Source organism: Macadamia integrifolia, unplaced genomic scaffold (assembly GCF_013358625.1).
Source record: "Macadamia integrifolia cultivar HAES 741 unplaced genomic scaffold, SCU_Mint_v3 scaffold472, whole genome shotgun sequence".
Classification (NCBI taxonomy): domain Eukaryota; kingdom Viridiplantae; phylum Streptophyta; class Magnoliopsida; order Proteales; family Proteaceae; genus Macadamia; species Macadamia integrifolia.
In genome coordinates, this window is record NW_024870461.1 from 388,497 (window position 1) to 405,161 (window position 16,665).

General features: G+C 38.5%; 1 protein-coding gene and 1 non-coding gene across 2 annotated transcripts in view; both read right to left on the reverse strand.

Moving 5' to 3' along the window:
* LOC122068855 (tRNA nucleotidyltransferase cca2) overlaps window positions 1-5,986 on the reverse strand; it is a 14,293-nt gene extending 8,307 nt beyond the window's left edge. The window contains exons 1-7 of the mRNA XM_042632771.1: window positions 5,783-5,986; window positions 4,859-4,911; window positions 3,595-3,644; window positions 3,403-3,501; window positions 1,318-1,427; window positions 1,003-1,130; window positions 359-425 (exon numbers count right to left, since the gene is read on the reverse strand). Coding sequence (XP_042488705.1) covers window positions 359-425; window positions 1,003-1,130; window positions 1,318-1,427; window positions 3,403-3,501; window positions 3,595-3,644; window positions 4,859-4,911; window positions 5,783-5,971 — 696 coding nt within the window. The 5' untranslated portion in view covers window positions 5,972-5,986. The remainder of the gene's footprint in view (window positions 1-358; window positions 426-1,002; window positions 1,131-1,317; window positions 1,428-3,402; window positions 3,502-3,594; window positions 3,645-4,858; window positions 4,912-5,782) is intronic.
* Window positions 5,987-14,670: 8,684 nt separating this feature from the next.
* LOC122068874 lies at window positions 14,671-14,777 on the reverse strand. The gene has a single exon (XR_006137275.1). It is a non-coding gene; the product is annotated as a small nucleolar RNA R71 (small nucleolar RNA).
* Window positions 14,778-16,665: the final 1,888 nt, after the last annotated feature.

Here is a 16,665-nt window from a genome sequence, read left to right on the forward strand (position 1 = left end):
TATCTTTATAGAATCTCCAGATTCTTACAGACAGTTCTAGGTCTTTTCCTCTGCTTCTGCTGGGAAAAAATTCGGCGAGTTATATCAGCAGAATAGCAGAATAAGATATTCCCCTAATGGGTTTAGGGGCCTTCCCTTGTTCATTGTATTTTAGTCTTTTGTCTTCTTCCCCTAGGGCTGTACATTCCCTCCCCCCTTTTTTCCTCCTTGGTAATGAATTTATTATTCGCCAAAAAAAAAAAAACTACAGCAGGGAAGGCAAAGAAATACAGGGAAAAAAAATTAAATTAAAGCACTTCAACTAGTAATAAGTTGCACTGTTAGCACGACTCACTGACGTAAACATCAGAGGACTCACATTTAAGGTTGACAACCCAATTTGTTGCAAGAGCTTCCATCCAGCATCTATGAAAGCAGTGCAAACCCTGATTACAAAACAGAGGAGTAACTTCCAAGCACAACACTAGCAAAACTCAAAATCATGTTAAAAATCCCGCAAATACCTCCCCCCGGGGAAAAGAAAAAGGGGGGGAAGCTTTCAACATTTCCATCTTTGGCAAACATATTTAGGGCATGTTTTTGCTCATGTCAAACTGAAACAGGATAGAGGGAGAACAAGAAACCACTGAAAAAATTTAAAATTATGCCCTCGGTTTTTAAGAATCTCATTTTCCAGATCAAATAGAAACACAAACATAATAATTGACTCTGCCAAGGAGAAATGGGGCTTCTCAATAGGATACAATAGCCAATTCACCATTGGGGTTACGTTTTGCCAAAAATAATCAACTGCATGTTAACTTATCAAAGCAGACCTCCCTATTTTGATTATAACCCCACTGAGTGATATATATATATATATATAACCTAAAAAAAATAAAGACTGCTCTAGTTCCTCCTATTAGTAAAAAGGTTAGTTTCTCTTTATTTTCATAAGAAAAATCTTCTTTGTTAAGTAACGAAAATTATTATCTGGCCACATAGATATTTGACAATTCAAACCTGTCACATCCTTCTACCAGTGCAGGCTTATATTTATCAGGAAGACTGAAAACGACCCAAAATAACTGCAAATCACAAACATAGTTCATTGCTTTGAGTGGTTGATTCCCTGAGATCATAAGATCAATCTGCAAAGAAGAAAGAAGCAAAGAATTACTGATTTCAGAATTCGTGCTTGGAAAAAGGAAGCAAAGAACTACTATTGCAGCACACATGCCAATTGTAGCAAATTATCCATCACAATGAATCAGAACCTAAGATCAAAATGTGTGATTATGAGATTCTCTCAAAACATATACTAGAAGCAAAACATACTTCATGGCCAATGCGTTCTCTGCTGATTTTATCTGCAATAGCAGCTTTCACTTTATCGCTGGCTGCAGCTTCCTTTAACTTCTCATCCAGCACAAATCCAAACCTTGCACCTAAGGGGGTTAAGAAGAAGGTTTATTAGGGATGCCAAATAGAAACCAATGAATATGAAAAAAAATAGATAGAAAGGTGGCCAAAAACAGATACACAAACAACTAAAAGGAAAATTAAATAAAATGTTGAGTGACAGGACAAGTAAGAAGAAAATCGCCATTTTCTGTGGAGAAAAACTTAGGAATTCCAATTGTATCTGGCTTCCTTTCTGTTTTCTATTAATTTCTACTATTTTAAGCAGCAACAATAGTTTAGTCACTTGACCATTTCATTTAGATTTGGATCTCAAATTCAAGTTTATATATGCATATTATTTTCTTTTTTTGAAAAGTCAAGTTTAATAAATATACTTTCAGAACTATTTCAACTTCGTTTTGTGTTATTAGATAATGTATCCATGGAACACAATACTGAAATAAATTCAGTGAAGGTTTCAATTGATGGCTTCAAGGTCCACCAAATTAATTCCCTAAACTTCAAGGAAACCCTATTTTAGACCCTTTAAACATAGTGGAACCCTTAGAATGTAAAAATAAATAAATAAATAAATAAAAACACATACAAAAAGATGGTTTGGCATTGGACCCTAGGTTGGTAGTGTCTACGGTACACTGCATAATGCTGCATACACAAAATTTAGTACTAGAAGACGTAATTCCATTAAAACAACTAAAATATGCTTTAGGAATGAATAAATCTGAAATTGGAAACCATTTCAAAATTATCAAATGTTATTCATGGTTTCATTACAAAAATATGGGATGTCACTTGGCCAAAAATCACAAGAACTAAGGTTTTCCAGGAAGTTTTTCCCCTCATTAGAGTCGAAACTAGCAAAAGCATACAGAATTTTGAAAGATATTCGAAATTCATTGAAACTGTGAAATTTCGATTGAAAACATGCATTTTCTACAAAGGGTTTGACGTCACTTTGACCAAAAAGCAAGGATTAAAGTATCAGTATCGATCGCCATATCGATCGGCCAAAATTAAGATACGTATCGTATCGGAGATACACTAAGATACGCTAAAGATACACACATAAATGGATAGGAAACATTTTTTTAAACACTTTTGCTTAAAGAATTTGTTAAAAAATGCTATTGATAACATGTATTATGCATAAACACTAAATTGCGGGTATCGTACTAAGAATTCAAGGTCTGTAGTTGTCCCATAAATGTAAAATCCTTGTTCACAACCTTGATTTCCACTTTAGTTAGAGAGAAATATGGCTGACAGCAACTTTGGAACAAAAACCCTTCAAAAAATCGTTTTTTTCTGAAAAATTACCCATATTGGCCATTATATGACCGTAGCGCCGATACGTATCGATACTCACCGATACGTACCGATATATATATATATATATATCGATACTCACCGATACGTGCTGATATATACCGATACGTACCGATCGATACATACCGATACTCACTGATACGTACCAATACATACCGAAACGTACATTTTACCTCAATTTTATATTTTTCATAAAGTCGTATCGAGGCATGTCGTATCGTATCGATGTGTATTAGTGGTGTATTGATGCATATCGGTACATATTGTTGGATATATATCTATACGAAATGATTTAAAAAATTCAATGTATCGTATCAGTGTGTATCGTATCGACCGACTAAATTTAAGATACGTATCGGAGGGTATCGTATCGGTATCGGAGATACTTAAAACCATGCCAAAAAGATAATCGAAATTTCACCATCCGTTGAAACACAGAAATTCTTTAGTATCGCCGGCTGTTTCATTTCGACAGCTTGCAAAACCAAAACATTTCGGTTGGTTTCACGAAATTTCGTTGAAACCTTGTACCATGCAGTGGAAGATCTTAAAGGTACTGTTTGAATTCAATGGATCAGACAGCAGTTGTTCCGCATTTATTTCCTAGTGCTAAGAATAACCAAAGACATAATATGCATAAGGAATCAAAGAAAAATAGAGTTTTTTAAGTACCAAAACGAATAGCTCGGAGAACACGGAGTGGATCATCCAAAAAAGTTTCCAAAGGAAGTAAAGGAGTCACTATCCTTCCATATTTTAAATCTGTTACACCTGCACAAAATAAAAAATATGAAAAGAGATGCAATATGAGTAACTGTGATACAGGATGTGCTAGAAATAATATGAGAGTTCACCCACTCTAACCTCTTCCTGTAAAGTCTTCAACTGAACTTGTGTTGATATTGTAGAACAAACTGCGAAAGAAAACAGGAAATTCCACAACATTCACAACAGAGTCAAGCAATGAAGCCCATATGCTAAATTAGGGACATAAGAAGCCAGGACAATAGAACATAAAGATGAAGGCATTTAGGTTACAGAAAAAGGAAATGGCAAACACAATAACCTTTCATATTTTCAGCAGATAAAATTACGAGACAATTAGTGAACAACAGGGATTCACAATATCTGAACAAGAGATAAATTTGAACATATTATCACCAAAACAAAGATGTGAGGAGATCATGTTTCTACACCCTCTTGTAGCATCAAGCCATAGGCAGAACAGAGGCAATTACATATAAAATATTCAAAAAACCAACAAGTGATTTTATGGTCTCACTTACTAAGAAGTTAAGAAATACATGATACATTTGTAGAGGATATGCTTATGGCCTAAAAATCACAAAGACATACTATCTCAACTGGCCTTCCAAGGCAGGGCATATTCTTAAGCAATGCCCTGCTATCACCAATGTAATAAAAAAATTTATTTTATTAATCAATATAAGTTGTAAGTGCTGAAATAAGCTAGAATTTAAGCATTTAAGGAACCCCATATTTAGCTAATGGTAGAGAGATAAACAGAAAGCTTAAATTGGATCGCAATGAACACAAACAAAGAAACAACCCCCCCCCCCCAAACAAGAAAAAATAAATAAAAACACACATTCCAAGTAGTAACACATTGTCCAAAACTATATGCAACAATTTTTGAATCAGTTCTCCTTCCAAGACCTCCATTGCTTCTATACCTAGTTTCCATAAACATTATCTAAAAACTATTGAAAAAGATGCCATCTTAGATCCACCATAGTTGTCATGGGGCATCTAGGCAACCCAGGGCATTGGAGGGTTCCAGACACAAGGCAATCAATTTGACTGGACACCTAGGAATAGAAGCCTGCATCACCAGACGGTCCAGACACATAAAATACATACTACGGCTTAATAAAACTTAAAACTAAAAATAGAAAAAATCTAATGGAAATGCATATGGAAATAGATATAGCTAAGATGGATAAGCACACCAATGATAAGGAGTAAGAATAAATTTTTCCAGTTTTGCAACCAGACATATAGAACAAATCAAAGCTACTGAACAGCAATTCTACTATCAATAACACAGAACTTAATATCAGAAGACGTGAAAAGCATAAGGGGAAAAACTTGAAGCAAGAGATACCACCTGTTGATAGTTAAATCCCTTCGGTAAGCATCCTCTTTTGCAGTGCCAAATTCCTGCATGAAATTGCATATTGGGTACCTCTTCAGGATTGACCATTGTCGAAAAATAATTACCACAGAGAGAACAACTAGAACCAGAGGAAGAAAACTCTTAACATGGAGGAAATAATTGGCAAAAGTAGTCATGTTAGAATATGGATAAAAAATGTGTTACATATTATTAAAAAAATTTCCAAATGATAGCACAAAGGATCATATAGACAAACCTATGTGTGGATAATCAATTGGCTGAGATGTGAAGGAAACTGAGGGAATTTCTATCAGTTAGTCACTAACCTCCTCAGATTCTCACTGCAGTATTTTGTGGGAGTATTAAGGTTTCCAGTGAGTTCCATTCAGAAGCTTAAGCTAAATGGCTTCCAAAGACCCTTTGAGGAAATGGGTATGCAAGAGCAAAATTTGCACTCATTCCGACAAATGCTCATCATGCATGCTCTACAGTTGATATAACAATAGGAAGATAAGAGATAACTACTTCTATAATGTAATATAAAGCCACCTTTACAAAGATCATTATCATAATGTCACTGAAAACTAACCACATACTCCTTCCGTCCTAGAAAGACAGTCATGTTTGACAAACCTCACTTTGAAGGACGGTTTGTTATTACATTCATTATTTCGATATGCCATTCATTTATTCTCCCTCTCTGATGCACTACCCAATCTACTTTTAATGCCCTATCCACTCTCCCTCTTTAAAACATTAAGCATGTTAGGGTAATATGGGCAGACAAGAAAGCATTTCACAGTGTCATGGGTAAACAAATTGGGAAATAGAAGAACTCCAAAACAGATAGTCTATGGGATGGAGGGCGTAAATCAAGCTCTGATAAATGCTTGTCTTACTGAGATAAGCGCTTACCATTGTGGGAATGCGACTGTTCTCACTATAGTGTTCAGATCTCAGGTTTACAAAATCAATCCATACATCAAAAAGGCGCATTCTTGCTGTTTCCAAGTGTTTGGATTGGTCAGGATTGCTGCAAAATAAGAAATTCCACACATAGACTTCTTTAACATGTCTTAAGCAGCAGTGCACAATTGGAATCATATGTAAGATTCCTATGGCGAGATAGCTAAATAAAAGGTAAACCTACAAATACCTTGGACAAGTAAAGTAAAATATGGAAGGATGTTATAGAATAGAATACATTTAATGATTATGCCGGCTGAAAATGTGTGGTCAAAGTTGTAGAAGTCAATAAATCCTAACCACAACTTAATTGTCCAGGACTGAACCTAACCTTATCACAGCGCCCAGAACTGAACCACTATATCAGATGCTCAAGCCAGCAAATGTCTCCTTTATTTTTTTTATTTTTCTTTTTCCCCATAGAACTATCATGTAGTGATGGGGACATCCACGTATTCCAGCGGCATAGGTGCAAGACCCAGCCACATATGCATTCCATTTGGCAGGAGGAAAACCAGAAGAAAGAAGAAGGAAAGAGAGGGAGTCAAACCAACCTTCCCAGCGCTGGGTTCGACCCCCCCTTTTCCTCCCAATCGGCAGATCCTTGTGGACCCCACCAGATCCTATTTTATTTCATTACTTTACTTTAATTCATAGTATTATTTAACTGTTTGAATAATTAAGAAACTAGGAATTTCTTTCTATTGGCCTATTAGGTAGTTTATTATTTCAGTGATTGAGTTTCTAAATAACTCTTTTATTTTTGGTAATTTGATTCTTTATATGTGTAAGGCCATTGACCATCTTTTGAATTAGTCAATGAAAATTTATTGAATGAAGGAAAATCCCTCTCTCTCACGATTCTCCCTCTCTCGTTCTCTCTTTCACGACTTTCTTTCTCTTTTTCTCGCCTTCTGTCTCTCTCTCACGACACTCTTTCTCTCTCTCTTTCATCCATTACCTCTTGGTTACTGCTGCTGGCTGTACCTGCTGTCCGTGAGTTGCTGAGAGCCCCAACATCATCCACCAAGCAACCTCGACAACACCAAGGGTCCCTAGTCAACAGGCTGGACTTTTCTTCATCACTAACAGTGGACTGCAACTCTTAATTTTGGAGGACCTTGGGTTCTTCCTTTCTCCTCAGATTTCGGACAGCAAGAAGGTAAGTAAAACCCCCCCTGTTCCACACCCATTATGTAATACCCTACTTTTTAAACCCCGTCTGATTAAGCGGTTGAACCGGTTTAACCATGCAGGAACCGAGCCAGAGGAAATTAGAGCGGGTTCCTTATGGGCTATGATGGCTCGGGTGACCTTAAACACCGGCTGGCCCGACAAGTCCGAGCCAGTGCCAGAAGAGACGGGAGTGCCCAAGCCGTGTACATGCACCTACCATAAGGCTATGTACGGATAAAACATGTATTATATCCGTATTTTAAGATATATACATATTCTACACCGTATGCCAGGGGTGGGGTTCGTGCCGAGGCCCGAACCCGGTCAAAATCCCAAGTTTTGGCCCTCAAGTGCCTAGGACAGGTGGGTACACCCACCAACCTGAGTGACCCATCCATGTGCACTATTCACTTAATTAGAAATAGTATATATAGCTTTATGTTTTTCTTTTCTTTCCATTTATGTCACCCGTACGTTGGTGAGGATAGTAAAGAGGAGAGAGAAAAGAAAGGGAAGAAGAAAGGAAGAGAAGGAAGAGGAAGGAAAGAGGGATTTCATCGGCGCCGAAGCTTGATCTTCCCATTCCGGCGCCGGGAGAGTGATCTTCAACTCTAGATCTACAGTTAGAGGTAAGCAAGTTGGGTTTTGTGAACATTCACCATACCCAAGCTTTAAACCCTTGATTCGAGTATGCTTTCTTGAGATCTTGTAAATCCCCTTTGAAATGATGAATCTAAGGTTTAATAGATGATTTATGTGTTGATCTTGAAGGATTTGAAGAGATATTGACAAGGTAGAAGAAGCATTGTGGGTTTGAAGTGATTTGGAGGGTTTGAAATCGTTCTTGAGCAAAGAAGGTAAGATGGTTTCCCATCACTTGAATCTAACCTAGATCTAGGTTAGAACCATCCTATAGGACCTTGAAGGTGTGAAGAATGGGTTGAGAAAAGCCCCATTTGAATCCCCAAAGAATGGAGAAAGTTGGGAAGAAACAGGGTGTTTCCCGCCAAGACCGGTTGGGTACAACCGGTGGGCCCCTACCCGCCTGTGGGTACCCACCTGAGAAGGCAGGGGGGCCTTCGGGCCCAACCGGTAGGCCATACCGGCGGGGCCCTACCCGCCGGTCCTAGCAGGGGCCCCTGGCCCAACCGGCGGGCCATACCGGCAGGCCCCTACCCGCCGGTCCCAACCGGTGGGTAGGACCGGTGGGCCAGACTACCCACCTGTCTGACCCACCCGTGTGGCCCCGAGGGTGATCCTCATGTCCGATTGAACCCAAATCGGACGTGTGACCTTCTTTTGACGTTCTAAACACGATTTTGACATCGGATTTCTTTAATTTTGATCCTAAGATGGTGAAGTACTAACCCCGCTCAATTATGTTAGGTTCACCAAATCCGACCCGATTCGCACCGGATCTCACCCGTACCAAATGGGAATTCTTGTACGCTACAAGTGGGGAGAGGACGTTTGGCCTTATTTCAAGGCATTGTTTGGCATTCATTTAATTATATCTAATCTAGTCATGCCATTATGAATATGCTATGTAGTCTAGTCATCCCACACATTGATGTGCATATGTGCTATGTTTACTTTCCAAATGCCATTTGAATGAGATGTTTATATGTTGAATGTGGACATCATTGCGCATGTTGCATTGATAGACTAGATGCCGTAGTCAGCTTGGAAACGAATGCATTGGTAGCCCGTGGAATGGGACACGAAGGCACTATACAATCGTACTATTGTCATATAGGAGCATGCGGTATTAGGATTCTCACCATCCCGTGCTACGACCCTTCCCAACAGGGGTTAAGGTGTTAGGTTATTATTTGGGGGGAAGCAGTGGTCGCGGTCGTCAGGTCACTGTGGCGGTTAGACATAACGCCCGGCGGGTAATGTAGGACAGCCGGCAACCCCGGTGGTACATTCAAGAGGGCCAATCATACTGCTTTTAAATTGCTGGAGTCAGCACCTTTATTTTCAGTCATTTACATTTCTGTTGAGAGCCGATGGACGGCATTGTCTTTACTTTTCCGAGTACTCACGGTGGGCCTTCTCCGACAGCCCTATGGGCGTATCACGGGAGGGAGTTCGCAGCTCGTACCCGGAGTATATGCGCACTGTGGTTGTAGTAGCACTAAAGCCAAGGACTTAGTAATGTTGATTAGGTGGATGTGATTTAAAATGTATAGCATGACATGTAGTGCATATGATGTGTTTTGATGTGTGGACTGTTGTGTGTGGTCCATCTTTCTACTTACTTAGCTAGTGAGCTCATCCCACGTGTACACCCCTTTTTAGATGATTTTGCAGGTCATACATCTGAGGAGCATGGGGTGGGTCCCACAGTCGAGTTTCCTGAAGAGGACTGGTGGACCCCTGAGGAGTTAGAGCACGGCGCCGACTGCTCGTGCGAGAGTTGTGCTGCGGGACAGCAGTTCTGAGGCCGAGCTGAGCTCCACCTTTGAAGCCGTGCTGAGCTCCACTTCTGAGGCCGAGCTGAGCTCTTCTACGTGATGCCGAGCTGGGCTCAACCCTTGATGCCGAGCTGAGCTCTAGCCTTGATACCGAGCCGAGCTGTGTACTCTGATTGTTTTGATGATTTCCTGTATATCCTTGATATATGAATTGTACTTTTATTGTGTAATTATCATGCCTTCGGGCCCACATGTATATAATTATTGTATCACAATTCGGGTATCAAGTATATGGGATTTATTCACAGGTAAAACTTAGTCTTCCGCTGATCTGATGGACTTATATTAGTTGTGCGTATGCTGTGGTGGAATACAGTATCTGATGATCCTGGCAGGTTTGGGTTAACCGGTATTAACTCGGTCACCGCTCCGGTTCAGTGTGAACGGGGTGTGACACATTAACTGCCTATTATCCTCATTATCTTCCCCACTGAATCCTGAAATTATTCTCTGTTTTTCAAGCCATCTATTTACTGTTATCTTAAAAAAAGAATCCCTACTGTTACCTTATTAGTTGGCTGATTTTAGAGAATTGCGTGGGTTACTTATTATGCTTAGTGTCTTGATTAATCTGTGCTAAACATAACACATATTTGCTGCCATGTTCCCTTCCCCATATCCCCATTTGACGCTTCAGTAGTTTTAAGTATTTTTCATGCTTAGACTATTATTGACTGTTGTTGCCTGTTAATTAGTCTATTATGCTTGCATGTTAAATCTGTATTTTGCTGAGCAATTTTGAACCCACCCCAATTAAAGACCTATTGAGTATCCCTTGTCTAGTGGATTGACCCCTCGTAGAAAACCTAGTTGTCTAGGCCCCTCCCTACGTCATGTAGTTGCACCAAGTTTCATAGGCAACACACATAGAGTAATCCAAGAATAACAGTTCATTGGCAACATCTTCTAGAGAGAATAAACTCTTGGTTGATGAGTCTGCTACTTTGGTTTCTGTTTATGAAAAGAAGCATTGGTGTGAGCAAATAATAAATCAAGAAATCTCCAACATAAGTGAATTTTAAAGGTCAGGTGGAAGACTGCTGGGGATTTGAACCATGGTTTAAAGTATCTCCAATACCGATACGATACACTCCGATACGTATCTTAAATTTAGCCGACCGATACGATACATGAAATTTTTAAAATCCTTTCGTATCGATATATATCCTACGATACATACCGATATGCACCAATACACTATCGATACGTACTGATACTCTATGAAAAATATAAAATCGAGATGAAATATACATTTCGGTATGTATCGATAAGTATCGGTGAGTATTTGTATGTATCGATAAGTATCGGTGAGTATTTGTATGAATCGATAAGTATCGGTGAGTATTTGTATATATCGATCGATACGTATCGATGAGTATCAGTATGTATCGGTGAGTACCATTACGTATCGGTATGTACCGATACAGTGCACTATGGTCATATAATGGCCAAGATGGGTATTTTTTCAGAAAACACGATTTTTGAGGGGTTTTTGTTCCAAAGTTGCTACCAACTATATTTCTCTCTAACTAAAGTGGAAATCAAGGTTGAGAACAAGGATTTTACATTTATGGGACAACTACAAACCTTGAATTCTTAGTGCGATACCCTCAATTTAGTGTTTATGCATAATACATGTTATCAATAGATTTTTTTAACAATTTTTTTATGTAAAAGTGTTTAAAAAGGTGTTTCATATCCATTTATGTGCGTATCTTAGCGTATCTCTGACACGATACGATACCCTCCGATACGTATCTTAATTTTGGTCGACCGATACCGATACTTTAATCATTGATTTGAACACATAAAGTTTGATCTTGAACAGACAACCAAAGTAGGTGCAACCCTAGGACAACCAATTTTGTTGTTCCTTTTAATGACTCTATTGTAACTCTCAAAAGTCTATTATATTTCTAGTTGTCAGGGCTAATTAAATTTTCCATTCATTTTAGACCGGAAAAACTATGTTACATGGTCTTTCCAGTTAACGATAATTGTAAGGAACTACAAAAATACAGTAGCAGTGGTTATAACTGATTACATCAGCAGAAAGATAATGACAGAAAAGTAATACACGAACAAACAATAGAGAAACTTCCTATAACAGCACAACTCTATTCCCAACTCAACCACCAATTAAACAGCCCAATATGAGATTTAAAAGAAAAAAAATTCTACTCACACCCGAAAACAGATTTTAGAAACTAATGAGAATAAGATAGAGAAAACAAGAAATTAGAAATTACCTATGTTGATGACCTTCCTAGCTAAGACTCCCTAAATAAAACCAAAATCAAAACCAAAATAGTAATTGCCTACAATGAAACTATTTTATGGGTTTCTTAAAAATTACAACCAAAACCCCAAAAAATTATATAATAACCCTATTGAATGAATACCACAATGAACCCCCCCTATTCTTTGAAGTCCTCACAATTTACCTGATGAGCACATTTATGTGTGAAATCTAGGGTAGTAAAACATACATTTTACATATTTAGAATGGAGCTACCTTGGGTTTTACTCTCTTTTTGCAGGTTTTATATTTTCAAGGCCTTAAGGACTATCGGGAGCCATATCTTCAATTTTACACGTAAAGAGGTCCTATTTCTTTCCATGGTTGCGAAGAGGACGAAATTCTGAGCAAGATGGACGTGTTCGATTAAAAGTACACATTCGTTTGGTCACCCGTACAAAGATTATTCTTTTTCGGGTCAGAAAAAGAATAATGGATCAGAACTGAACCAAGATGCAGAACCACCCGTTTGCAATTGTCCCAGAGGTACAAGGAATACTCCAAATGCCAACAAGGATCGATGGACCACATCCTTAAGTGATTAAAGATTTGTTTTTGGTAACAACAACTACCTAGCTTAGTTGGTGAGCTATGGTGTACAAAATTCTCTTGCTCACCAAGAGGTCTCAAGTTCGAATCTTATGGTTGTTTTTTTTAGAAGATTTTGTTGAAGATTTTCTGCTTTAGAAGCAAGCAAAATCGTGGAAGGGTGCACAAGAAAAAAAGAAAAAAAAAGAAAGCAAAATCGTGGAAGCAAGAAGAGAAGAAAAAAAAAAGGAAAGAGAAAAAAAATGGGAGAACCAAAAATTGTCCAAATCTTCTCTCTCCTCCACATCATCACCAAAGATTGTCCAAATCACAGAAAGGAAGAAAAAAAAAGTCGTCCCTAGGAGAGAGAAAAAAAAAGAAGAAAAATAAATTAGAAGAAAAAGGAAAGAAAATAAGCAAAAAATTTTAGGAAATTTCTCAAAATTTATTTCTCTCTTCTCTCTCCTCCATCTTAGCACTTTTGGACTCAAAAGATCTCACAATCAATTGTGGGTTTCTCTCCTTTAGGAAAGAGAAAATTGTTACCCTACCTCTCCATTCCCTATAAATACAACTCATGTAAGAGGAGGAGACACAATTCATTCTTCTTCTAGTTTTTTTTTAGTTGCTCTCTCTCTCCCTCTCTCACTCTTTGGTTTTAGTTCTTCTCTATTTTTGCTTTAATCACTTTTGTAATAGTTTTTTTTATTTCAATTAATGCAAGTACTCTTTTATTTTTATTCAGTTCTTTTTATGTTTATGATTTATGCAATTGAGTTGTAATTTTTTAAGTTATAGTTCTAGGCTTAGATCTAGGTGACAAGATCACGAGCCGTGGAGCAATATTTTTTTTTAAGTTCAAGCATTGATTCAAGTAAGTAGGCTCCTTCAGTAGTCTTCTCTCCCCCCTCTCATTCCTTCTTCTGACTACCCTTTCTTTCTTAATTTAGGATTTTTATTTTCAGTCGTTACATTATTGCTATCCCTCTCCCCCAAGGTTCATGGCTAGTGTATGTGTTGGCTTTGCCCCTCCTGGCCATAGAACCATCAATTTATTGCTTTTATTTTAATTGTCTCCCTTTCCCTAAAGCCAAGTAGAGAAACCCTTGTAAGAGTAACTCTCTGGTCAAGTAGGGAAGCTCATATTATGATGCATCCCTCGGGCTAAGTAGAGAAACCTGCTTGTGAGTCTCTCTCTAGCTTTATCCCGTTTCTTTTACTTTATTTTTATTTCAGCATTTTTTTCCTTTATTATTATTTTTTTTTAATTGCGTGGGTTGTTTACTTTTAGTTGTTTATTTATTTAATTTTAATTGTGTGGCTTGCGTCTTTAAATTCTTAGATGACGAATGGTTAGGACGTTATTTTTAGGACGGTAATTAGAATTAGATTACAACCATTAATCAGTTCACTTTCGCATTATTAAAAGAAATAAAAAATAAGGTGGCTGCTCTCCCTGTGTTCGACCCGTAGCTACACTGATTCGTACGCTTGCGGTTACATTTTAAATCTCAAACAAGTTTTTGGCGCCGTTGCCGGGGAGACAGTTCCATGTTATTTTTCACTTTCTTTTGGTAAATCGGAGTGCTTTGTTTGCTTTGTTTTATATTTTCCTTTTCTTTTATTGAATTCCTGAGAAGAACAACTTCCAATAATAGTTGTATCAGTGGAGGTCGTCATACCTCACAGTATGATAAAGACAGGTTTCGCCCTGTAGCAGTACCTCAGGAATTGACCTGAGCAACCCCGGATCCCTGCCGGTAAGCTCCCAAAAAGCAAAAAAAAAAAAAAAAAAAAAAAACAAAAAGTTTTTGCTATCCATTCTTTTGTGCTTGTCTTACTTTAGTTGTGGAAAGTTTTTCTGTTGCATGAGTGTTAAGTGGGTACGTAATACTAAGAATCGGTTAGAAAGAAGAGATCCAACAAGTAGTGACCCTATACATTTGCTCTCTTTAAAACCCTTCAATATGGGAGACCAACAGCAAAACCCTTCACCTAAATCTCTGAAAGATAGGTTCTACCCTGCTAGAACAGCCCAACCTTCCTGCATAGTTCTACCACAAGCCCAGGGCAATAATTTTGAACTCAAATCTCAATACATCACTATGTTGCCCCACTTCCATGGGTTGACCTCTGAGGATGCATACCTATTTCTAAGGGAATTTGAAGAGGTATGTGTTCTAATTAAGATCCAACAGCTTTCTGATGATGCTGTTAAGCTTAGGTTTATCACTTTTGCATTGAAAGACCAAGCTAAGAAGTGGTTGTATGGATTACCCACAAATTCCATAACCTCATGGGAACAGTTCACAGTTGTCTTCCTTAAGAAGTTTTTCCCAACTCACAAGACCAATAAGCTTAGAAGTGATATCCTTCAGTTTAGGCAAAAGCCTAGTGAGTCATTTTTCAAGCTTATGGAGAGATTCAAGGATCTACTCCAAGAATGCCCTCACCATGGCCTAGACCTATGGCATTTATGTCAAATAATTTATGAGGGTATTGATTACCCAACTAAACAAATGATAGAGTCTATGTGCCCTGAGGGATTCACATCCTTTACAGATGAAGGAAAAGCATGGGAATTCTTACTTGACTTAGCTGACAAAACCCGTGAGTGGGAATCAACGCAAGAGAGTGAAAGAACTATAGGAGGAAAAGGATATTTTGTGGATGGGATAGTAGCCAAGGAAGCCCATTTGGATAGCCTAATCAAGAGGATTGAGGCTATTGTTCCTAGAGAGCCATCATCAGTCAATTTGGTTAAGACTTGTGCTTGGTGCCAGTCCCCTGGACATGTCATAGAAGAATGCCCTAACACCTCTGGGGGCACTTCTAATGATAGTGTTAATGCCTTATACCAGAATAATCCATATAGTAACACATACAATCCAGGATGGAGAAATCACCCAAATTTCTCTTGGAATCAGGGCAACCAAGTAGGACCTTCCAATTTCTATAATCAAGGTCAACCTGGACCCCAAAGGCCTCCCTTTGCACAACAATCTTTTTCTCAAAATACTTTTCCTAGGTCAAATGTAGGACCTCAGGCGAGTTTTCCTAGGGCCCCTCTTCTATCATCTTATCAGCAACCCCCTGGGTTTACCAACACTGGAGAGGCAAGTAGAATAAGTGACTTGAAAAAAAATATGGCCCTCCTCATGACAAGCCATCAAAATCTTACGAGAGAACTTACCCAAGTTGTCTCAATTATGCGTGAGAGGGAGAAGGGAACTTTACCCAGTCAACCAGAGCCTAACCCTAGGCATCATCAGCCTGTTAGTTTACAAGGACCAACTAATGCACCACTGAATATAGTACAAGGTCAGACTCAACAAGGGCCCTCTAACCAATGTAATGTTGTTTATGCCCTTAGGAGTGGTAGAGAGTACCTACAGAGCGTTCCTAAATCTTCCCCATCTATTACTCCTGTTAACTCTTCTTCAGTTGAGGACACAAATGTGCCTCTTGTTCCAGGTTCGTCTGATGAACCTAAAGATTTTTCTGAAACTAAAGATGATTTGGTTGAGGAAACCAAAAATGATTATTCTGAACAGGGGCAAATCCCTAACAGTCCTTATGTTCATCCTGTCCCATTTCCTAATCGCTTGGTAAACAAAAAGAAGACTGCTTCCATGGACAAAATTTTAGAAGTCTTCAAAAAAGTAGAAGTAAACATCCCTCTTTTGGATGCCATATCCCAGATCCCCGCCTATGCAAAGGTACTGAAAGATTTGTGTACTCACAAACGTATCACTAGTGTGCCCAAAAAGGCGTTCTTGGCAGGTAACATTAGTTCCATAATTACTCAGCCTATAGCAGCCAAGTATAAGGATCCAGGGAGCCCTACCATATCTTGTGTCATAGGCAACACCTATATTGAGCATGCCTTACTTGACCTTGGCGCAAGTGTGAATCTTTTACCTTACCATGTGTACAAGCAACTAGGATTAGGAGAATTGAAAGCCACTGGAACTACTCTTCAGTTGGCAGATAGGTCTGTTAAGATTCCTAAAGGGATGGTTGAGGATGTCTTACTAAAGGTGGGGGAATTTATTTTCCCTGTTGATTTCATTGTGTTAGATACTAAGCCCTTCTCAACCAAGGATGAGATCCCAATAATTCTAGGAAGACCATTCTTGGCTACGAGTAATGCATTAATCAATTGCCGGAATGGTTTTCTAAGATTATCTTTTGGTAACCAAACTGTTGAGGTTAACATGTTTAGGATTGGCAAGCAACCACATATGGAAGAAGAGATCAATATGCTTGAGGATTTTTTGGATTTTTCTGATGATTTAGTTACCAACTTTGATATTGATTTTGATTCAGAATTCCAAGAGTGTATGGAT